This window comes from Pleurodeles waltl, chromosome 3_1 (assembly GCF_031143425.1).
Source record: "Pleurodeles waltl isolate 20211129_DDA chromosome 3_1, aPleWal1.hap1.20221129, whole genome shotgun sequence".
Taxonomy (NCBI): domain Eukaryota; kingdom Metazoa; phylum Chordata; class Amphibia; order Caudata; family Salamandridae; genus Pleurodeles; species Pleurodeles waltl.
The window spans coordinates 395,173,745-395,197,434 of NC_090440.1; the positions used below are offsets into that span (position 1 = coordinate 395,173,745).

At 47.5% G+C, this 23,690-nt stretch overlaps 1 protein-coding gene across 2 annotated transcripts in view; it reads right to left on the reverse strand.

The window, feature by feature from the left end:
- Positions 1–23,690, reverse strand: part of IQGAP1 (IQ motif containing GTPase activating protein 1) — a 424,957-nt gene that overhangs the window by 31,850 nt on the left and 369,417 nt on the right. For both annotated transcript variants that reach the window (XM_069222592.1, XM_069222593.1), the window contains 2 exons: positions 2,425–2,512; positions 390–602 (listed from right to left, as the gene is read on the reverse strand). In XM_069222592.1, coding sequence (XP_069078693.1) covers positions 390–602; positions 2,425–2,512 — 301 coding nt within the window. The remainder of the gene's footprint in view (positions 1–389; positions 603–2,424; positions 2,513–23,690) is intronic.

A 23,690-nucleotide genomic window follows, 5' to 3' on the forward strand; every position in this document is an offset into this window, starting at 1 on the left:
TCAGAGATCTCTATAGGGGTAAGGACTGGCTACAGGTTAACTTGTGAACAACTTTCTGTGCTTTCTCTTGAATGCACAACCCTGCTAGACACTTTGCAGAAACACAAGGAGGTTGTGAATAATAAAGCTAAATGTATCCCAAGTGATGACAAATGTTCTCAATTCCAGCAAGGCCATGGTTTGGAGATCCTTACTAACAGATGCAAAAGCTTAACCCAATGCAATATTGTACAAAGTGACAGCTGGGACCTACCTTCTTAAGATGGCCCTTCAGAGCACAATGAATTGTTAGTATAAAATAAGTAAATTAAATATATGTAATAGTTATACATTCGATGTTTGTTTGCTAAAGCATATTACCACCCCTCTAGTAGTATTAGTACTAGTACCTTGGCAATGTCGTTGATGAGGTCTTGATACCGGTTTTGGGGATTTACCATTCCCAGCTCAGTCAGCTTCTTCAGACCAGATTGAATCTTCTCTTTCTTTTCCTGCAAGTTCAGGTTGTTGTCGTCTCTGATTGATTTAGCTTTTTTCATTTTGTCAGGGGTTTTGGCATCTCTGATTGCTCTCCTTTGCATAGCTCTCTGGTGATCACTTTCCTGTACAAAATAATAATTGCTGAAGTCATGAAAATCTGTATTTGTAGTAACCTTACTTCATTCACCATTTCATACAGAAAATGTATATTTTCTTTGTCAGAAAAAATTGGTTTTGTTGCCAATAAGAACACATGTTTAGCAAATTCATCCGATTGACCGGTGGAGCTTGTCTGTTACAGAAAGCACACGAATGCTCACAGATAAGTTAAGTACAACTTGTTAATGAACGCACAAAATGAGTGGGGAAGATGACATCACACTTTGGGCCCCATTTGAGTTTGGCGGATCGATAACTCCTTCCGCGTAACTCCCGACACGTTGGCTGCTACCTAAATAATTACCTCCCCGTCTGAGCTATTATGGGTTTCCTGCTAGGTTTGCCAGCAGAAACCTACGTTTTCACCTGATGGTCTAGTGGGAAATAAGCTTCAGCATTATGCCTATGCAAAGTGCCTGGGCAGTGCAGGGCCTCTGCTGTGGCCCCCTGCACCTGTTCTCGGCCAGCCTTTTCATGGTAGTGCTACTGCCATGAAACCGCTGGTGGAGAATAAGATTGTAATCCCCAGGGCAGCGCTGCTTGCAGCGGGACCTGGCGGATTAGGATCTCCACTACCGCTGAAGCGGCAGAGCTGGCAGTTCCCTGGCGGTCCGATCGCAAGCGCTGTAATGTGGCAGTCGGACTGCCACCACAAGTGTTCGATGTCTACAGACCACCACACTCGTAATAAGGCCCATATTCATTAAGAAAAAGAAGCCTTACAAATTGTTTCAAAACCAAATAAAGTCAACATGTCACAACTATTTGTATAAAATATGAATCACAATTACTTTATTTTACTTGCCAATCCCACTTATTTAGGGAGCTTTTGTAACTACTCAGCTCATATTGTGAATATATATGAATAGGACTCTGAGTCCTCAAATGTTGGATGCGTATCCTTTTGTTAGTACTGCACCAGCTGAATCCAGTGTTTGGCTTGAACTTTAGACCTATCCACGCCCCCCAACCCCACCAATAAAATATACACTCTGAATATTGACAGAACAGAATACAGTACGTACATGGCCAATGAAAGAACTCTACCCTAAATTAATAATTTTCAAATATGGAATGTATGACATAGGAGTAGGAATACTTTCCATTTGGTATTGGTACCTATATTACCTACAAGATCTCTATCATTCAGCCAATGAATTAATTAATCTTGTATACATTTCAAGTACATTTAGTAAAAATACCGACCCGCAAATAAAAAATAAACATGTGAATAAACATGTGAATAAACTGAGTTGGCATGAAACTCTGGTTCCTTTCTCTTGTGTGGCATACATGGATATACATTGATATAAACAATTCTTCAGAACCGCTCATAGCTTTTACCATTTATTCCACATTTTGACCTATGTTTGCAAGCATTAGGGGACAGATGATCTCAGGAATAATTAAAAAGTCATAGATGTTCAAGAAACAATTTACCAATATTTACTGTGAGGTAGATTCAAGCACGTGGAGGCTGGATGCACTCCACAAGACAGGTTCCTTTTTGTTCTTTTTGTTCCTTCTTCTGAAAGGAGGAACTAGTAGGACCGCCATCATTCACATTCAAGTGATAAAGCAGACACTGCCAGTGGAGGAGCCGCAAAGGATATATGCCGGCACATACTACACAGTACACAAACACACAAAGTATTATATTTGAAGTGTTCGTATACTGCTTGCTTTTTGGTACGTTCAAACTAAACTGTCCCATATGTATAACATAATGATCTCCAGAGGTGCAATAAAGAGGACCCACAAAAAGACATTTTTGTTTGCAGTCACCTGTTCTTTGGTTGTTGGGGTTTCAAGAATTTCTGTCAAAGTTTCACCAGGCTGAAACCGAATGACGTCCACAATGAGTCGCTTTGTACTGTAAAAGAATGGAAATGCTTAAGACAATTGAACAAATGGCAACTATTCAGAAGTGCAAGATAGGAATTTCCTGTACTCACAAAACACTTTGCAAAAATCTCATCTACTCTTGAAACAAGTGATCCTTGAGTGTAATCAGAGAACCACAGTAAAACCAACAGGCAATAATATTAAATTACTATAAAACCAAGATGTAAGATGCACATTCACTTTGTTGGAAAGGCATTTAAACTCCTGGGCTAGATGGAATCTATCCCATGATTTCTCAAGAAACTGACAACTGTTTTGTGGAGGGCGTGTACCATAAAATTTAAGAAACACATAAGGAAATTGTTACCTACCCTTTACGCATGTGTTCATGGCATGAAGTACTGTAGATTCACATGGTGTGCATACTCCTGCCGTCTAGTGTTGAGCTTGGATGTGTGCAAGATGTTTTTCTTTGAAGAAGTCTTTTCGAGTCACGAAGTATAGTGACCCCCACCTATTAATCTGTAGGGTCATCTACTCCATTGTTAAGACTGTTTTCCTGCACAACGGGTGAGGAGGCAATGTGAAGTGAAGCGAAGTATAGAAAGACGTCTATACAAAAAGAGGGAAAAGAGATAGTAACGGACACTGCACAGGCCACAAGCGTTCAGGGAGGCGTTGTGCGCATGTGAATCTACAGCACTACTTGTCACCAACAGATGCTTATAGGGTAACATTTTACATTTGAGGCGTGTGTGACTGTAGATACGCATTCTGTGGATAGACTGTAAAGCAGTCCTCCAAAAAAGCAGTGGCTAGCCTGTGGGTGTTGCAGTACACTGAAAGAGCATATGGTATACTGCCTGGTCAATTAGCCTATTGGTAGCTAGCACATCCACACAGCAATGTTTTGTAAAAGTGTGTGATATAGACCAGGTAGCTGCTTTGTATATGTCAGCTACTGTAATGTTGTGCAACATCTAAGGCTTCCAGGGAGGAGGGTGGACACATGTTACCAACAGCACAACATGCTACGAACAGATGCTTATGGGGTAAGTAACATTTTCTGTTTGTGGCATGGGTAGCCCTGCAACAGGTTGCTGGAATTCCACCACTGCAGAGAGTGATATGTGCAGCTCAAACATTGGCTCTACTCATTGACCCGCTGCCTGTGAGCTCTGTGCTGCTCAATGCAATTGTAATCTTGGACTATATCACTGCAAGCGGCCTTCATACCAAGAGGCGCATGACCTTTCTGACCATTACCTGATGATCTGGCTGAAAAGGAGGCTGGAAATGCTTGTACCTTTACTGGGCTGTAGTATATTTTTCCCACTCGAAAATTGAGTATGGCCCAGAGGAAGAGCTGTACTTGCAGGGGCTGGAGATGGGATTTGGTTGCATTAATGGTGAAGCCTAGGCTGTGCAAGGGATGTATGTGGGAAACGTCTGGAACAAAGATGCCGGAACCACAACGCTAACGCCAGCAGAACCACGCTTGCCTTAACAACGACTCCCTTTTTCTCTGCCTTAACCACACATGTGCTGAACAACCCACATACGTGGTTTAGGCAGAGAAAAGGGGAGTCAGCATCGGGAGAGGACGCGGTTAGGTAAGTGGGGCTGGCGGGGTAGTTTTGTTTTGAGGGCGGGGTGGGGGGGTCAGGGTAATTTTGTTTTTAGGGGTAATGGTGGAGGGGTAATTTTGTATTCTGGGTGGGTGGTGTGGGTTTTTAGGGGTGAGGGGTCAGGGTAATTTTGTTTTTAGGGACGCGGTAATTTTGTATTTAGGGCAGGTGGGGGTCAGGTATTACGGGGCGGGGTGAGGGGTTGGGGTAATTTTGTTTTTAGGGAAGGGGTAATTTTATATTTAGGGCGGGTGGGGCGTGGGTTTTTAGGGGCGGGGTAATTTTTTTTTTTTTTAGGGGTGGGGGTTGCCGTAGGAAGTGGTCAGTTAAGTGGGGCTGGAATAGGGTTGGGGTCGTTTTTAGGGATGGGGTGTTTTTTTTTTTAAGGGGTGGGATGCAGGGGTAGTTTTGTTTTTAGGGCGGGGTGGGGTAGTTTTCTTTTGCGGGTGGGGTAGTTTTGTTTTTAGGGCGGGGTGGGGGGTCAGGGTAATTTTGTTTTTAGGGGTGTGGTAGTTTTATTTTTGGGGTGGGGTCAGTAGTTTTTAGGGCGGGTGAGGGGGTCGGTGTAGGTTTTAGGGCTCGGGTGGGTGGTATCAGGGTAGTTTTTAGGGGTGGGTGGTTTTATTTTAGGGTGGGTGGGGGGTTGGGTAGTTGTATTTTTAGGGCGGCTGAGGGGAATGGCATGCGAAAACCATGCAAGCCGTTCCACACATGCCTTTACAATGAAAAATCATTGTAAAGGCATGTGTGGTAAAGGCATTCGTGAAAACAACGCGGTCGTTGTTTTCCGGCCGCGTTGTTCAGGCATGTGTGGTTGGCACATGCATTTTTCCATCATACATCCACGTATGGTGGCTTGGGTTGTGCTAGGCATCTGCTGTTGTGTGGCACTCTCTCAATCAATCATCCAGGTATGGCAAGCCATGCACATTGCTCTTTCTGAGATGAGTGGCTACCACTGCAAGACACTTTGTAAACACCCCGGGAGCTGCGGTTACTCCAAAGGGCAGCCCTTTGAACTGATAATGCTGACCAGTTACGACAGTGGAGGGTCCTCATCCCCAATGTCAGAACCACGGCTCTCCACTGAGGATGACTCCTCTATCTCGCTGCCAGAGGCATTCGGCTGTTGGCCTCTCTCGGCCCCAAAATGTTTAGGGGGGGGGGGATCATCCTCTTGACTGTGCGCCACTGAAGCCAAGGCTCAGAGGTTTTGAGGTTTTTTTTGTTGCAAAAGGCGAAACATGGTGTGCATTAGTCCTCCTTGTGGTAGAAGTAGAAGCATAAGCTACAGGCTTGGTGGAGATCTGTCCTTGGATATTTCGAGTGACATCTCGGGCAAAAACAAAATGGAGTCCATTCCATCACTGGGGCATTCTCGTGGGTCAAGGAGATGGTGGAGGCCCAAAGGGTCCAGGTGCCGAAAGGAAAGCTGAAATTGTCCAATGGAGGAACTGAGTCAATGGGGGTAAGTGACTGGTAAAACTGATTAGGGAGAACAATTGCAGTTTCTTCCAATGAGGAACAAATTCGAGCAGGCCCAGTGAGAACACCACGTGGCACTGAAGAGGAGCTTGAAGGGACATGTCTGAACCCAACATCTGATAAAAAAATGGAGCCGAAGCCCAAGTGCATTATCAATAATAGGTGGAGTACCTTGTGACACCCCTTGTTACGCAAAAAGACTTCTTCTAAGAAAAGCAGCTTGCACAAGTCCAAGCCCAACAATAGGAGGCAGGAGTATGCACAGCCTGTGAAATGTACAGCACTACAAGCTTAAGTACAAGGTAACTAGATAAAGTCAGCTGGTTCACCAATGTATGGGAATGTGGTGCAATTGGAACTGGCAAATGCAGCTCTATGTGGAGTTCATTTTCCGAAGAATATCATGCATGTAATGGGAATTTGACAAAAAAATCAGATTGCTTAATTAAAAAAAAAAAATCAACAGCATGGACTCAAGTGGAAGAGATTCATGGACTTTGAAAAGGTATCTGACAGAGAGGTAAACATATGATCAATGTTTAAATTACATCAAATAAAGTACGAAAGACTGTTAGGTACCACAGGGCAATAAGTAATGGGATACATGCATATCAAAGTTCCATCAGTTCTGTATTCAATAAAATGCTATTTAACATATAAAAAACGAAACAGAGAAGCTTGTGAAGACCCAAAGTTTACACGTTCGCCGAAGATACACAACTGAGTCTAAAACAGAATAAAGGACACTAAGACCGGTATGGGGTAATTACAAATCGATCTAGGAACTCAGGGGAAAATAGGCAGGTAAGTGACAGATTTAGGCTTCTGTGATAATGGATATACAGTGAGGTAAATTGTGTTTTAAGAGGCTAAGCCGGAAATCCTAAATAATGAAACTGTAAGGAAGAAACACGGTTGAGGGATTTAAAGTTTGATTAAAAATGGAAGAAAATTCACCATAGACTGGAAGCACATCGAATTAATGAATTGAGCACACAATGTGAAACTTGCTGGGGGACACAGACTCGAGCTTAGAACAGGTGACATGCTACAAACACTGCTTACGTTTGGGGGTGCCTGTAGACTGATCTACTGGCTTGCAAGATGCTACTAGCGACAGTTTGCTGCATGTTCGAGAGTGCTGGAAGAGACTCCCGGGCAGGCACCTGAGAGACAAGGTATGGGCAGACACTCGAGCTGTCCTATGCACTAACGAGGAACACAAAATGTAAATACACTCAATTCATTTACTTGCACATGACGTACCACCGCACACAGGCCCCAGGCGTCATTCAGAAGATGCGGAGTTTGCACATATGGCGTGGCAGTGCCCGCACATTGACGCATTTTGGGAGGGAGTAGTGGCGGACCAGGAACGATCCCAGGATAGACGGGTCATGTGCATGGCGGAAATCTGCCAGTTAAAGCCCGTTCCCTCGCAGGGAGGGACAGAGTAGGGTATAGGGTCCTGGACCTTGCACTGGGAATAGCTTGCAGGGACATAGCACACCATTGGAAGAGTCCGCACAACGGGTGGCAGGTTGTCACTGTGGGTGACCGCAGAGGGGATGGCTCTGAAGCCGGAGGAACCAGGGGTCTCCATAAGGGGCCACTGGCGGACAGCTGGTCGGAGACGCTGACTGCATTTGAGTGAGCGGGGGAGAAAGATCAACACACCCCCACTGGAGCAATAGCAGATTGAGGATCTCCATGACAAGGACAGCCGCACTACACCTTGGACCCCAGGTCACAGTGCTGACCGGTATTCTTGCTAGAACGCACTGAATCAATCACCCAACCTTCCCCCGTGCCCCCCACATACCCAATGCAGCGAGCCTACTTGCCATAAAAGACTCTGACGCATACGATGCTCCGAATTTGAGGTTTATAATCCACATCAGATGGGACAATTGCTGGTTAACCGCCCAGTTTGTATAGTTGTGATACGCCCATGACTTTCAACCTCGCCCTGTAAGCGGGAGGGAGAGACAGTCACCGCATGAGCCTGGGCACTGGAAATCTATTTTCTCCTACTGCAACGAGGCCCATTTGACCACGGAAGCCTCACTGTCATGGTTCGGGCAACTAAGGTGTACCCTTGTTTTAGGATTAGGCAATTAGGAGTGAATGAGGTTGGAGACAGAATTTTAGCTGTGGTCATGTGAAGATTACGTTTATTGTTGAGAGTTTCTTCATTCTGTCATTACTTATAATTGTTTATTCACAACTCTTAATTCAGTCTAAGAGGAATTTTCTTCATTACGGGTTTTTCTTAATCTATTCTTCATAAAGGAAACGTTACCTACTTGTAACCAACAGGCTGCATGCAGCTTGTTGTGTTCTAGATTCACATGCTGTGAACTACTGTCGGCAGGTTACATTTACTACGGATCATTTTCAACGGCTTGCTTTTACAACGCGTTTTTTAAGGGGTATAGTCACCCACAACGCCTGCATTTACTTCGCATGTGCTGTAAGTAATTATGCGATGAGAAAAGGTGGTTCTAAAAGCAATTCGTCGAATATGATGTGAAGGTTTCACTGCAGAATGCCATCTCTCATTAATCTCTAGGTGGCAGCCGCAACTAGCCTAGCCGTACCGAAAATGAAATAAGGCGAAATTTTAATATTGCTCCTTTGCCGGTCATTAATCTTCCCGGACATTCCCTGGTTGCTTGCTGTTAATCTCTGCAGTGCTTCAGTGGCATTGTTTAACAAGCATTGGCAAAGCCAAAAGGTCTCAGCTATGCCGAAGCTATCTGCATTGTCAACGTGAAAGTCTTTTAGATCGTTTCCTATAGTAGTTTGTAGGGTGTGCGAGACAAGATTTCGATGTGCCAGACACCTGACAGAAGTATAGCTATTAATGAACGTGGCCGTCTCTGGCTGCCACAAAACGCTGCCCTTTTTTGTTCCCACCACGATATGTTTCGTCTTTCAGTCAGACGGGTCTAGACTGAATTAACAGCAATCCTCAGACTAGAGAGGTGATGTGGCCTTATGGCCAGAGCTGTCGAATTTGGAGCGGGTGAACCAGGTTCGGAGTCCGCGTCGGCTCTACATCCTGCGATCCTGAGCAAAACACTTAATTTCCCTGTCTCCCAAGATACGAACGTATCCTTGTGTAATGTAACTATTGCTTATGGAAAGCGCGCCAATCGCTCCGGGCGAATTTGAGCTACATAAAACTGCAAAGGAATAAATATAACAAACACTTTCAATGTAATGGGTCTTGCACCTGCTCGAGTTAGAGCCATTAGCGATGTAAATTCCTAATTGGACCTGAAAATTGAAAATGTAAAGTAACATGGTTAACATAAGCAAGTCAATTCAAAGTTCCACTGCTGCCATAAGCATGAGCGCGAAGGAGACACAAAAGGAAAAAGAAGTTCACTTGCAGTCAGACATATCGGCAAACAAGCAATTATCTATGTAACAGAGTCGGTCTCCAGGGTGGTAATCAAACCGCCCCAAGGAAGGACAAATGTAAAGCATTTTCTAATGTAATTAAAGGATTTATGAAAGGTATGCCCACAAACGAGTGAAAGTGATGGGCGTTAGGTGGGCATGGTTAAAATCACACATAGATACTGTTAGAAATGGGTTTTTTGGTTGGCAGTCAGGTTGCCCTCTGTCCAAGCAAGAACCCTCACTCTAGTCAGGGTAAGTCACACACACTCCAAAATCAGCCTGTGCTCACCCTCCGGTAGCTTGGCACGAGCAGTCAGGCTTAACTTAGAAGGCAATGTGTAAAGCATTTGTGCAATAAATCATACAACACCATAGCATAACACCACAAAAATACACCACACAGTGTTTAGAAAAATATATAATATTTATCTGGGTATCTTCAGGTCAAAACGATCAAAGTTGCAATATGAATTTGTAAAGATATCACTGAAAAGTGATATAAAGTGTCTTAAGTCTTTAGAAAGTAAACAAAGTCTCTTTCAAACACAAAGTACCTGGTTTCTGGTGGAAAATCTCCTCAGAGGGCCACAGGAGAAGAGGTGCGTGGAAAACTGGTGTGTGCGTCGATTTCTCCTCAGCACACACGGACTTGCGTCGTTATTTTTCACGTGGGGCGTCGGGCGTCGTCTTCCGGCACGCGGACAGTCTCTTACTGTGGTTTGCGGGGAGTACCAGATGTCCCGGGTCTGTGCGTGGATTTTCCTGCTTGTTTTCCGGCTGCGCATCGTTCTGCGGGGCTGCGCGTCGAAGTTTCGATCTCACGGCAGGCGTCGCGTCGATTTCTCCGGTGGAGTCGGGCGGCGTTGTCCTTGCGAGGCCGTGCGTCAAAGTTTTGATCTCACGGCAGGCGTCGCGTCGATTTCTCCTGGAAAGTCGGGCGGCGTTGTCCTTGCGAGGCCGTGCGTCAAAGTTTCGTTCTCACGGCAGGCGTCGCGTCGATTTCTCCTGCGGAGTCAGGCGGCGTTGTCCTTGCGAGGCCGTGCGTCAAAGTTTCGTTCTCACGGCAGGCGTCGCGTCGATTTCTCCGGTGGAGTCGGGCGGCGTTGTCCTTGCGAGGCCGTGCGTCAAAGTTTCGATCTCACGGCAGGCGTCGCGTCGATTTCTCCGGTGGAGTCGGGCGGCGTTGTCCTTGCGAGGCCGTGCGTCAAAGTTTTGATCTCACGGCAGGCGTCGCGTCGATTTCTCCTGGAAAGTCGGGCGGCGTTGTCCTTGCGAGGCCGTGCGTCAAAGTTTCGTTCTCACGGCAGGCGTCGCGTAGATTTCTCCCGGGAAGTCGGGCGGCGTTGTCCTTGCGAGGCCGTGCGTCAAAGCTTCGGTCGTCCCGAAGACGTCGCGTTGATCAGCGTCGGTGTGCGGCGTTTTTCTTGCCGCGGAACAAGCTGTGCGTTGAAAAGTTCGGCGCACGGAGCGTCCAAGAGGAAGAGTGAAGTCTTTTTGGTCCTGAGACTTCAGGGAACAGGAGGCAAGCTCTATCCAAGCCCTTGGAGAGCACTTTTACAGCCAGGCAAGAGTTCAGCAAGGCAGCAGGCCAACAGCAAGGCAGCAATCCTTTGTAGAAAAGCAGACAGGTGAGTCATTTGAGCAGCCAGGCAGTTCTTCTTGGCAGGATGTAGTTTCTGGTTCAGGTTTCTTCTCCAGCAAGTGTCTGATGAGGTAGGGCAGAGGCCCTGTTTTATACTAAGTTGTGCCTTTGAAGTGGGGGTGACTTCAAAGAGTCTCTAAGAAAGGCACCAAGCCCCCTTTCAGTTCAATCCTGTCTGCCAGAGTCCCAGTAGGGGGTGTGGCAGTCCTTTGTGTGAGGGCAGGCCCTCCACCCTCCCAGCCCAGGAAGACCCATTCAAAATGCAGATGTATGCAAGTGAGGCTGAGTACCCTGTGTTTGGGGTGTGTCTGAGTGAATGCACAAGGAGCTGTCAACTAAACCTAGCCAGACGTGGATTGAAGGGCACAACAAGATTTTAGTGCAAAGAAATGCTCACTTTCTAAAAGTGGCATTTCTAGAATAGTAATATTAAATCCGACTTCACCAGTCAGCAGGATTTTGTATTACCATTCTGGCCATACTAAATATGACCTTCCTGCTCCTTTCAGATCAGCAGCTGCCACTTCAACAGTGTATGAGGGCAGCCCCAATGTTAGCCTATGAAAGGAGCAGGCCTCACAGTAGTGTAAAAACAAATTTAGGAGTTTTACACTACCAGGACATATAACTACACAGGTACATGTCCTGCCTTTTACCTACACCGCACCCTGCTCTAGGGGTTACCTAGGGCACACATTAGGGATGACTTATATGTAGTAAAAGGGGAGTTCTAGGCTTGGCAAGTACTTTTAAATGCCAAGTCGAAGTGGCAGTGAAACTGCACACACAGGCCTTGCAATGGCATGCCTGAGACAGGGTTAAGGGGCTACTGAGGTGGGTGGCACAACCAGTGCTGCAGGCCCACTAGTAGCATTTAATCTACCTGCCCTAGGCACATGTAGTGCACTCTACCAGGGACTTACAAGTAAATTAAATAGTCAATCATGGATAAACCAATCAGTAGTACAATTTACACAGAGAGCATATGCACTTTAGCACTGGTTAGCAGTGGTAAAGTGCCCAGAGGTCAAAAGCCAACAACAACAGGTCAGAAAAAATAGGAGGAAGGAGGCAAAAAGTTTGGGGATGTCCCTGTCAAAAAGCCAGGTCGAAAATGACCCCCTACCAGCCTAAAGCCAGGGGAGAACAATCACTATCCTGATGTACTTCCCTGTTTGAGGCGACAGAACAAGGACCCAGGCCCACAACAGCAGGGGCATGCTCCAGTTCTTCGCCTTCCTGACTCCAATTGGATCACTCTGTCCATACTCTCAGGGCCCACTAAGCCAACCCATAGGGAACCTTTCTCCTTACCTGCGGATCCCATCTGTGCAGCACCTAACCTTACTTTGCTCACAGATGTATCCCAGGAGCAGGATAGTACCACCATGACCAACACAGTGGTGTTGCCCACTCTACCCCCGGGGTGTGACACTTGTCCCCTCCCCAGGGATAACTCTGTCCACCCGGACAGCAAGCCACAGTGATTACTGACAGCTGCCAGGGATGAGAGCCAGGCCCCAGGCCTCTCAAAGCTCTCCAACCACTTTGGCTGTAGAGAGTGGGGGGCGGTAGCCCCAGGTGCTGGGCACCCTTTAACCACTCTCCCTTCCACCAGGTCAGGGATGACAGCCTGAACCTGGTCCTCCCCTCTGGGGCTCTGTACCCTCCCTCCTGGAGCGGTACCCCCAGAGTCCAACATGGTCAGGGTGCTTACAGAAGTCGCCCTGTACCATTCCTCCACCAGTGCAGGGCTGTTAACCTGCAACTGGCCCTCCAACCTGGGGCCTGTACCTTCAGGTTGACTAGGGCCCGGGGTGAGGCTTCCCTCCCCCTGCCCTCCCTTCTGGGGTCCAGCACCCTCCAACTAGGAGTGGCCTCCTCAGAAGACAACATGGTAGGGGCACTGTTATCAGTAGCCCCTCCCTCCAGGTCCAGGGGGACACCCTGAACCTGGTCTTCCAGCTCAGGGTCTTTACCCTCAGACTGGATCACTGCCTGGCAAACCAGGACTTCCTGGGAGGCACACCTACCCCCCACCAGGTCAGAGTTTAACCTCTGCACCTGACCATTCAACTCAGAGTCACCACCCTGAAGTTGAACAATTGCCTGGCACGCCAGGACTTCCTGGAGGGCACACTGACCCTCCACCAGGTCAGAGTTTAACCTCTGAACTGGGCCATTCAACTCAGAGTCACCACCCTGAAGTTGAACAATTGCCTGGCGCACCAGGACTTTCTGGGAGGCACACCTACCTCCCACCAGGTCAGAGTTTAACCTCTGAGCCTGGTTCCCCAACCCAGGGTCACCACCCTGAGGTTGGGCAATTGTCTGGCACGCCAGGACTTTCTGGGGGGCACACCTACCCCCCACCAGGTCAGAGTTTATCCCCTGAACCTGGTTAGCCAACCCAGAGTCACCACCCTGAGGTTGAACTATTGCCTGGAAGGCCAGGACTTCCAGGGAGGCACACCTACCTCCCACCAGGTCAGAGTTTAACCTCTGAGCCTGGTTCCCCAACCCAGGGTCACCACCCTGAGGTTGGGCAATTGCCTGGCACGCCAGGACTTTCTGGGGGGCACACCTACCCCCCACCAGGTCAGAGTTTAACCTCTGAGCCTGGTCACCCAACCCAGAGTCAACACCCTGAGGTTGGACAATTGCCTGGCACAGCAGGACTTCTTGGGTGGCACATCTACCTCCCACCAGGTCAGAGTTTAACCTCTGAACCTGGGTATCCAACCCAGAGTCACCACCCTGAGGTTGAATCTTTGCCTGGCATGCCAGGACTTCCTGGGGGGCACTCTCACCCCCCACAAGGGACACACCGTCCCCAAGGGCCACACAAGAGTCTGGTTGGCGCAGGTCTCCGACCTCTGCCCATCCGGCAGAGTCTGGGTTTCCCCCAAACCAGAAACGGTTTCACCTGGGTCATTCCTGGGGGGCTCTGCTCTCAGAGCTGTCCCCTGACTCTCAATATCCTCCACTGGGGTCTGCAACCCCCTCTCAACCCTATGTCTGGACTTCTGCATCCCTTCACTAGGAGGGGTACTGGCAGACACCAGAACTGTTGGGATGCTGGCTACAGTCACCCCCCCAAGTTCTTCTGACACTGCGGGGCTTCCCTCAAAAGGTGGCCCTACGGTACAGGCTAGGCTTCCCTCCTGGTGTTCCCTCATGGAACCCTCTAGGACCTGGGACCTACCTGGGACACTACAATCCTTTCCCACCACACTCGGTTGGGAACCACCTAGACCACTCCCTTCAGGAGCACCCCCAAATGCCTCTTCAGACTCTCTGGTACTCACCCAGAAGTCTGCCTCCATTGTAAGTTCCCTGGGGTCAGAGAACTCACACTCCACCTGGTGTTGGCGTAGCTCTGGAAAATAAGGACCAGACATATGCTCTCCAGCAATTACATCACTCTGCCCTTCACATGTATTAACCACAGTACCCTTCACCCATCCACCCAGTAACTCAACCTTGGAAAAGCACTCTACTTCACCCTCCTGAGACTGGTGAGACAGTATCTGTCTGTCCCTGACACTCAACCCATACTCTTCTGGGATGTCTCTACACTCTATATCCAGGACGTCCACCAGGGGGGAACCCTTTTCTCGGTCACTCTCTGCTAGAGTCAGTAAAGTGTCCCTCCCCCCAGTAGGAATATGACTCCCTGTGCCAGTCCCCCAATCCTTCTCAGGGACCCTGTGCATAACGGGAACTACCTCATACCCTTGAACCGCCTGGGGTGTGTCAACTCCCTTCTTCAAGTTGGGCACCACATCTCTGGGCTTGTGCCCTCCTTCAGCAGTACTAGATGCAAGATTTTTGCTGCCACCATCTGAACTGGACTCAGCCCTTCCGGCCTCCAGTTTCAGCTCTTTACAGCTCAGCTCTTGAGCTGCAATTTTTTCCTCTTCCAGGGCTAAGAGTCTTTTTGCCTCAACCTCTGCAAGATACTCCTCTAATTGTTGCTCCTGTCGCCTTTGACCTCGGAGCCATTCATCTATTTCTGGGTCACTGTCCAACTCTGAGTAGTCTTCCTCCTCATGTGAGAAGTCTTCCTCCTGTGCGTAGTCCTCCTCCTCATCTGAGGGGTACTTAGTCATTTGGTTTCTTGCTGCCTCTCTCTCTGCCCATCTTTCCTCCCCACAGACTATGTAGTGATGGAGCATCTCCGCCTTAGTAGATCTCCTTGCTACAGGAAGGCCCCATTTTCTGCAAAGCTCCCTTAGGTCAGCCTTAGTGAGGTGGTCAGTACGAACAAAGAATGAGTAGGTAAGCAATCCCATTCTGATAAGATCTTATCAGCAAAAACCAAAATCCAAAGTCCAAAATATCAATAGTATATCCAGGAGGACATCAGAGAACCAAAAGCCAAAAAAGATGAAAAATCAAGTTGACCTTCAACTGTGGGTAGGTAGTGAAATACTTAGCTACTGTATGTCACTGCACAAACACAAGTCCTATCCTCACCGCTGATCACCAATGTCAGAAATGGGGTTTTTGGTTGGCAGTCAGGTTGCCCTCTGTCCAAGCAAGAACCCTCACTCTAGTCAGGGTAAGTCACACACAATCCAAAATCAGCCTGTGCTCACCCTCCGGTAGCTTGGCACGAGCAGTCAGGCTTAACTTAGAAGGCAATGTGTTAAGCATTTGTGCAATAAATCATACAACACCATAGCATAACACCACAAAAATACACCACACAGTGTTTAGAAAAATATATAATATTTATCTGGGTATCTTCAGGTCAAAACGATCAAAGTTGCAATATGAATTTGTAAAGATATCACTGAAAAGTGATATAAAGTGTCTTAAGTCTTTAGAAAGTAAACAAAGTCTCTTTCAAACACAAAGTACCTGGTTTCTGGTGGAAAATCTCCTCAGAGGGCCACAGGAGAAGAGGTGCGTGGAAAACTGGTGTGTGCGTCGATTTCTCCTCAGCACACACGGACTTGCGTCGTTATTTTTCACGCAGGGAGTCGGGCGTCGTCTTCCGGCGCGCGGACAGTCTCTTACTGTGGTTTGCGGGGAGTACCAGATGTCCCGGGTCTGTGCGTGGATTTTCCTGCTTGTTTTCTGGCTGCGCGTCGTTCTGCGGGGCTGCGCGTCGAAGTTTCGATCTCACGGCAGGTGTCGCGTCGATTTCTCCGGTGGAGTCGGGCGGCGTTGTCCTTGCGAGGCCGTGCGTCAAAGTTTTGATCTCACGGCAGGCGTCGCGTCGATTTCTCCTGGAAAGTCGGGCGGCGTTGTCCTTGCGAGGCCGTGCGTCAAAGTTTCGATCTCACGGCAGGCGTCGCGTCGATTTCTCCTGCCGAGTCGGGCACCGTTGTCCTTGCGAGGCCGTGCGTCAAAGTTTTGATCTCACGGTAGGCGTCGCGTCGATTTCTCCCGGGAAGTCGGGCGGCGTTGTCCTTGCGAGGCCGTGCGTCAAAGCTTCGGTCGTCCCGAAGACGTCGCGTTGATCAGCGTCGGTGTGCGGCGTTTTTCTTGCCGCGGAACAAGCTGTGCGTCGAAAAGTTCGGCGCACGGAGCGTCCAAGAGGAAGAGTGAAGTCTTTTTGGTCCTGAGACTTCAGGGAACAGGAGGCAAGCTCTATCCGAGCACTTTTACAGCCAGGCAAGAGTTAAGCAAGGCAGCAAGGCAGCAGTCCTTTGTAGAAAAAGAGACAGGTGAGTCCTTTGAGCAGCCAGGCAGTTCTTCTTGGCAGGATGTAGGTTCTGGTTCAGGTTTCTTCTCCAGCAAGTGTCTGATGAGGTAGGGCAGAGGCCCTGTTTTATACTAAGTTGTGCCTTTGAAGTGGGGGTGACTTCAAAGAGTCTCTAAGAAATGCATCAAGCCCCCTTTCAGTTCAATCCTGTCTGCCAGAGTCCCAGTAGGGGGTGTGGCAGTCCTTTGTGTGAGGGCAGGCCCTCCACCCTCCCAGCCCAGGAAGACCCATTCAAAATGCAGATGTATGCAAGTGAGGCTGAGTACCCTGTGTTTGGGGTGTGTCTGAGTGAATGCACAAGGAGCTGTCAACTAAACCTAGCCAGACGTGGATTGAAGGGCACAACAAGATTTTAGTGCAAAGAAATGCTCACTTTCTAAAAGTGGCATTTCTAGAATAGTAATATTAAATCCGACTTCACCAGTCAGCAGGATTTTGTATTACCATTCTGGCCATACTAAATATGACCTTCCTGCTCCTTTCAGATCAGCAGCTGCCACTTCAACAGTGTATGAGGGCAGCCCCAATGTTAGCCTATGAAAGGAGCAGGCCTCACAGTAGTGTAAAAACGAATTTAGGAGTTTTACACTACCAGGACATATAACTACACAGGTACATGTCCTGCCTTTTACCTACACCGCACCCTGCTCTAGGGGTTACCTAGGGCACACATTAGGGATGACTTATATGTAGTAAAAGGGGAGTTCTAGGCTTGGCAAGTACTTTTAAATGCCAAGTCGAAGTGGCAGTGAAACTGCACACACAGGCCTTGCAATGGCAGGCCTGAGACAGGGTTAAGGGGCTACTGAGGTGGGTGGCACAACCAGTGCTGCAGGCCCACTAGTAGCATTTAATCTACCTGCCCTAGGCACATGTAGTGCACTCTACCAGGGACTTACAAGTAAATTAAATAGTCAATCATGGATAAACCAATCAGTAGTACAATTTACACAGAGAGCATATGCACTTTAGCACTGGTTAGCAGTGGTAAAGTGCCCAGAGGTCAAAAGCCAACAACAACAGGTCAGAAAAAATAGGAGGAAGGAGGCAAAAAGTTTGGGGATGTCCCTGTCAAAAAGCCAGGTCCAACAGATACCAACATGTCGAAAAAGTCTTGCGCACTGCTATGCTCGACCTAAAAAATGGACTCGCAGTACCACTGAACCAAAAGGTTTCATAGACAAACTAGTCAGACGCTCCAGTATTCCTGTACCCGATTTCGGTTCTAAGGAAAAAAAAGTAAAGTAATCATTAAATGTCACAACGGAGATATAACACTCCAATGAACAGAGTCTAACAGTGGGAGTAGGAAAGAAGCAACCTGAATGAATGGAGCGCTGGTGGGAGCAGAGTGAGTGAAAACATAACCAATCTTGTGGAGTGATTGAAGACAAATAAAAAAAACATAGCTCTGAAAACCGGGAGCAGTGGAAAGTTTTCAGTAGATCATCTATTTTCAAACGTCCTCCCCTAAGTGCTGAAAAAGTTGGCAGTTTCCACTTTTAGGGTTGAAGGACAAGTTACTTACCTTCGGTATGTATCTGCAGCTAGATAAAGACTCTAGCAGATAAGGCGTTATGAAGGAAAGTAACTTGTCTATCTGATAGAGATTTCTAGCTGCAGATTCCTTACCTTTGAATAGCTAACAAGCAATACCATCCCTAGGGGAGGGTCTGCAAACAAATGTCAAATGAGAAAGTCCTGTAGGACCGAACAGGCAAAGCGCCATCCTGACAGATCTGACTGTCCAGGAAATAGTGTTTGGTAAATGTGTGCAGGGATGCCCACAATTCTGCCTGACAGATGCCCAGGACCAGAACTCTGCATGCTAATGCAGTGGTTGCAGCTTTAGCTCTGGTAGAGTGAGCTTGCAAGCCCTCGGGGGGTTGCTTTTTGGCCAATGTGTTGCAGATCTTGATGCAAAGCCCGACCCAATGAGAGATGGTTTGATTCTGCACCACCCGATCATTCTTCACACCCATATACCCCATAAAGAGTTGGTCGTCCACCCAGAACTCTTTTGTACAATCAAGGAAGAATGCCAACTCTCTTTTTGGGATCAGGTGGTAGAGTTTCTCCTCTTCCTTAGAAGGATGTGGTTGGGGGGGCTGCATAAAAAGTAGGCAGGGTGACTGACAGGCCTACATGAAAATGCGTGACCACTTTTGGCAAAAAAAAAGAGGCCCTTGTGGGAAGCACCACTCTGTCAGGATAAATAGAGCGGTAGGGCAGCTTACATGATAAGGCCTGCAGCTCACTCTGCAGGCAGATGTAATTGCCACAAGGAAGGCTGTTTTCAATGTGAGAAGCCTGAGGGGGCAGTTGTGAAGAGGTTTGAAAGGAGCACACATCAAAAAGGTCAGAACCAAATTAAGATCCCACTGGGGCATAATGAACAGGGAAAGAGGGAAATAGGGGCAGAAAGGGGATCAACAGACTTGTCTGTGCACCACATCATAATTTTCTTCCAACAGGTGTATACTGTTTTGGTGGTGGGGCGCCTGGCTGCCAAGATGACGTTACAGACTGGAGGAGGAAGGTCAAAAGCTGCCAACTGCTGCCACTCAATCTCCATGCAAGAAGGCGGCGAGTGGACAGGTTCAGGTGAAGAACTCTCCCCTGCTACTGTGACAGATGATTTTCCCAAAGAATTAGAGGACCGATGGACATGCTCAGCAGATGGGGATACCAGACTCTTCATGCCCAGTCTGGAGCCACAAGGATTACTTGGGCCCGGTCGTTCGTGATCTTCTTGAGAATTCTGGATGGGAGTGGTATGGGGAGAAAAGTGCACAGGAGTCCTGAATTCCAATTTAGACAAAAAGAATATTGGAGTGAGTGCTGCCTTGGAAACTCCAGTGCACAAAACTGCTGACATTGCGCATTCTCAGTGGAGGCGAATAGTTTAACCAACGCTCTCCCTACTGCTGAAAGAGACCTTGTGTCACCTCTGGGTGGAGACGGGATTCGTGAAGCACTAGGCACTTTTGGCTTAGTTTTTCTGCTCTGCATTCATAGAGCCTGCCAGATGTTGAACAGACAAGTTACCTTCTGTAACGCCTTACCTGGTAAAGACAATATCTAGTTGCAGATTCCTTACCTTAGAATTTCCCCAGGTGTCAGTCTGGATCCGGAGATATTTCTCAAACAGTCCCCCTGCACGCTATTAGGTGGTGTTGATCGGCTCCGCGTCTGTCGTCGTCTGTGCCGGATATGATGTTGCGGGTACTATCTAAGCGCCACCCCGGCACGCTGACATTAGTTTCTTTTCACGACTTTCACATCAGAAGCGCAGAGCCATGAAGAACACTGACCACTGGTGCGTCAAAACTAGGGCCTTAAAAAGACATCCCTGTTCCTCGAAATCAGTTCACAGAGCGGGGAGGATGGGTCGGTCGGTAAGGAATCTGCAACTAGATATTGTCTCTACGGAAGGTAAGTAACTTCTCCATCTGATAGAGGCATCTAGTTGCAGATTCCTTAGCTTAGAACAGATACCCAAGCAATACCATGCCCAGAGATGGGTCTGCGAACTAAGATCATACCAGAAAGTTGTGGAGGACCAAACAGGCAAAGTGCCTATCACTATGGACCTGACTGTCCAGGCAGTAGTGTTTGGTAAACATGCACAGAGATGCCCACGTTGCCGCCTGAGAGATATCAAGGACTGGAAATCCATGTGCTAACGCAATGGTTGCAGCTTTAGCTCTGGCAGAATGAGCACGCGCAAACCCCAAAGGGGTTGTTTCTTAGCCAGTGCGTAGCACATTTTAATGTAGAGTATGACTCATCTCGAGATGGTTCTCTCCTGCACTGCCCGAGCTTTCTGCACACCCACATACCCAACAAAGAGTTGATCATCCACTAGGAACTCTTTTGTACGATCAAGGCAGAATGCCAAAACTCTTTTTGGGTCCAGGCGATGAAGTCTCTCCTCTTCCGTAGAAGGATGTGGGGGTGCGTAAAAAGTAGGCAAGGTGATGGATTGGCCTACATGGAAGGGTATGGCAACTTTTGGCAGAAAGGAGGCCCTAGTGCAAAGCACCTCTTCGCCAGGATCTATGGAAAGGTAGGGTGGCTTAGATAAGTGTGGGTCCTCGCAAAGTTTAAGTGCTAACCATGAGCAGCCTATATTCTCACCAAAATAAGTTGTAAAGTATACATGCTAACCGTGACCAGTTGATAGCCTGAATGGCAACCCCAATCAGTAAATAGACGGTACTAGCCAAGAATACATTGAGTATTAGGAAAAGGTAACATCACCGAGTCCATTCTCAACTCTACATACAAAGTGACATTTATAAAGTTTGTGATAGCCATCAGCTATGTCCAACCTGAGTATCAATAATATGTGCCCGAGTAAGTAGCAGATAGTAATGTCTCTATGGATCGTAAATTCTAAAGGAGTGTGGACTGTGTAAATTGCTGCCTTAGGCCTTCTTTCAAACGTACATAAACAATCATGCCTGGAGGAAGGACATGAAGAGATAAAGAAAGGATCCATAGTAGACTAGAACAAGAGTCGGGGATGACAATGGGTCTGCTCCGCCAGTGGGTGCAGGGAGCGTCGGCATCAGGACTAGTGCCGGAGAAGGTCGAGGTGGTACGACTGACACCAGTCTGGATCCAGGACTGAATGCCTGGGAGCCCACTGGAGATGAGGCTGAAGCAGCCAGCGGTGAATCCAATGGGGCCTTCCGTGACCCCGCGGGGCCAAAAGACGCACCAACAGGGTCGGACTTTCCAAAAATGAGATGCACGGCATCACAAGATTCTTTTACTTTGTATGGGGTTGCTCCCGAAACTTGGGGAGACGCGGAGTCGGCCCAGGTGCAGGTTCCTAAGAATGAGGCCCAGGATGGCGATGCTCCCTTGTTGTGTTGGACGACAGACGAAGAGAAATCGAAGAACGCTATGACTTCTTGCTCCTCTCCTTGTACCTCGACTTACCCAATCATCCCGAGGACGTGGAGTGGGACGACAACAAATTGGGACTCTGCGACTGGTCCTGGATTCTCCCTCTCAACCAGGACCTCGAACTGCGTGGAGTCGCGTGCCAGGCCACCATCAGCTTTAGGGACCTCTCCCTAAAGCCTTAGGATGCATGGCTGGGCACTCGTAGCACAACTTCAAGTCATGGTCGTGCTTCAGGCACCACAGGGCTTAAAACCCATCTTACGTGACATCTCTACACACCAAGAGCAATAAACCTCAAAAAAGATCAGACAAAAAATGACTGGTAGTTCTTTCTCGGATCAGTGCTAGATGGCATGGAAAGAAAAGAAATGACGTAGGAGCGCCTGGGTGGCGCCTATATTGAAACCAGGATGTCATTTCTGGTGCAGATGACCCCGACAATGGACGCTGAGCTGATCGACACCACCTACTGGCGCGCAGGAGTATTGCTCATGAAAAATCTTCCGGATCCAGTCTGGTGCCTGGGGGTAAATCAAAGGTAAGGATTCTGAAGCTAGGATTCTATATCAGATAAGTAAAGTGATATCAGCTGGGATGGTGTACCATAAATCCTCATTATCTTTAAGCAGAGAAAAGTGGCCATGTGGCTGCTAAGCAGAGATTCAGCGTCCATACTTATGGAATAACCCTACAATCTTACACATAAAGCTACTGCCAATCCTCGGTTAATTCGAGAAGTGGGCCCAAGACAAACGCTAGCCCAACCTCCGTCCCTTTTTTCATATGACCGCAATTCACCCAAGACCCAAATCCAATTTTCACCCGCTGTGTAATCCTGAAATATAAACACACCCAAGTGAGTGAGTGAGTGAGTGAGGGGCATGGAGGGCAAGGTCCATGAACCACTGTGACTGTGGGAATTAGAATTAAAATGTGTTAACAAGCAGTGCATGTTTACAACCTGCTAGAGAAGTGCAGACAGACAGACAGACAGACAGACCAACAAATAGACAGATAAATAAATAGATGGGTAAACAGACAGACATACAGACAGATAAATACATAGGTAGATAGACAAACTGACGTAGACAGCAAGACAAATAGATAAGATAAACAGAACAGACAGACAATAAATAGATAGGTCGATTGACAGACAGATAGATCAAGGGGCAGAGTGTATGGAAAATGTCACTTACCCAGTGTACATCTATCCGTGGCATGTAGTGCTACAGATTCACATGCTGTGCATATTCTGCCATCTAGTGTTGGGCTTGGAGTGCTACAAGTTGTTTTTCTTTGAAGAAGCTTTTTCGAGTCAGGAGATCGAGTGACTACTCCTCTCGGTGATAGTGCGCATGGGCATCGACTCCTTTGTTAGATTGTTTTCCCGCAGGAGGGTGAAGTAAGGAGTGAAGAATTGTGTATGTACAAATATATATAGAAAGTGAAGATGATTTCCATGCAATGTATATACATATTTACATGATAAAGTGCTAGAACGGCTACAGGCTTCTGGGGAGGAGGAAGGGCGCATGTGAATCTGCAGCGACTAATGCCACGAACAGATGTACACTGGGTAAGTGACATTTTCCGTTCGATGGCATGTGTAGCTGCAGATACACATGCTGTGCATAGACTAGTAAGCAGTTATCTCCCCAAAAGCGGTGGTTCAGCCTGTAGGAGTTGAAGTAGTTTGAAATAATGTTCTTAATACAGCTTGACCTACTGTTGCTTGTTGTGCCGTTAGTACATCTACACAGTAGTGTTTGGTAAATGTATGAGGCGCAGACCATGTTGCTGCCTTACATATTTCGTTCATTGGAATATTTCCTAGAAAGGCCATGGTAGCACCTTTCTTTCTGGTTGAGTGTGCCTTTGGTGTAATAGGCAATTCTCTTTCAGCTTTAAGATAGCAGGTTTGAATGCACTTAACTATCCATCTAGCAATGCCTTGTTTTGAAATTGGATTTCCTGTATGAGGTTTTTGAAAGGCAATAAATAGTTGTTTTGTCTTTCGAATTAGTTTTGTTCTGTCAATGTAGTACATTAGTGCTCTTTTGATGTCTAATTTATGTAGTGCTCTTTCGGCTACAGAATCTGGTTGTGGGACGAACACTGGTAATTCTACCATTTGATTTAAGTGGAACAGTGAGATTACTTTTGGTAAAAATTTAGGATTGGTCCGTAGAACAACTTTATTTTTGTGTATTTGAATAAATGGTTCCTGAATGGTAAATGCTTGAATTTCACTCACTCTTCTTAGAGATGTGATGGCAATTAAAAATGCAACTTTCCACGTTAAGTATTGCATTTCACAAGAGTGCATGGGCTCAAAAGGTGGACCCATGAGTCGTGTTAGGACAATGTTGAGGTTCCATGAAGGAACTGGTGGTGTTCTTGGTGGTAT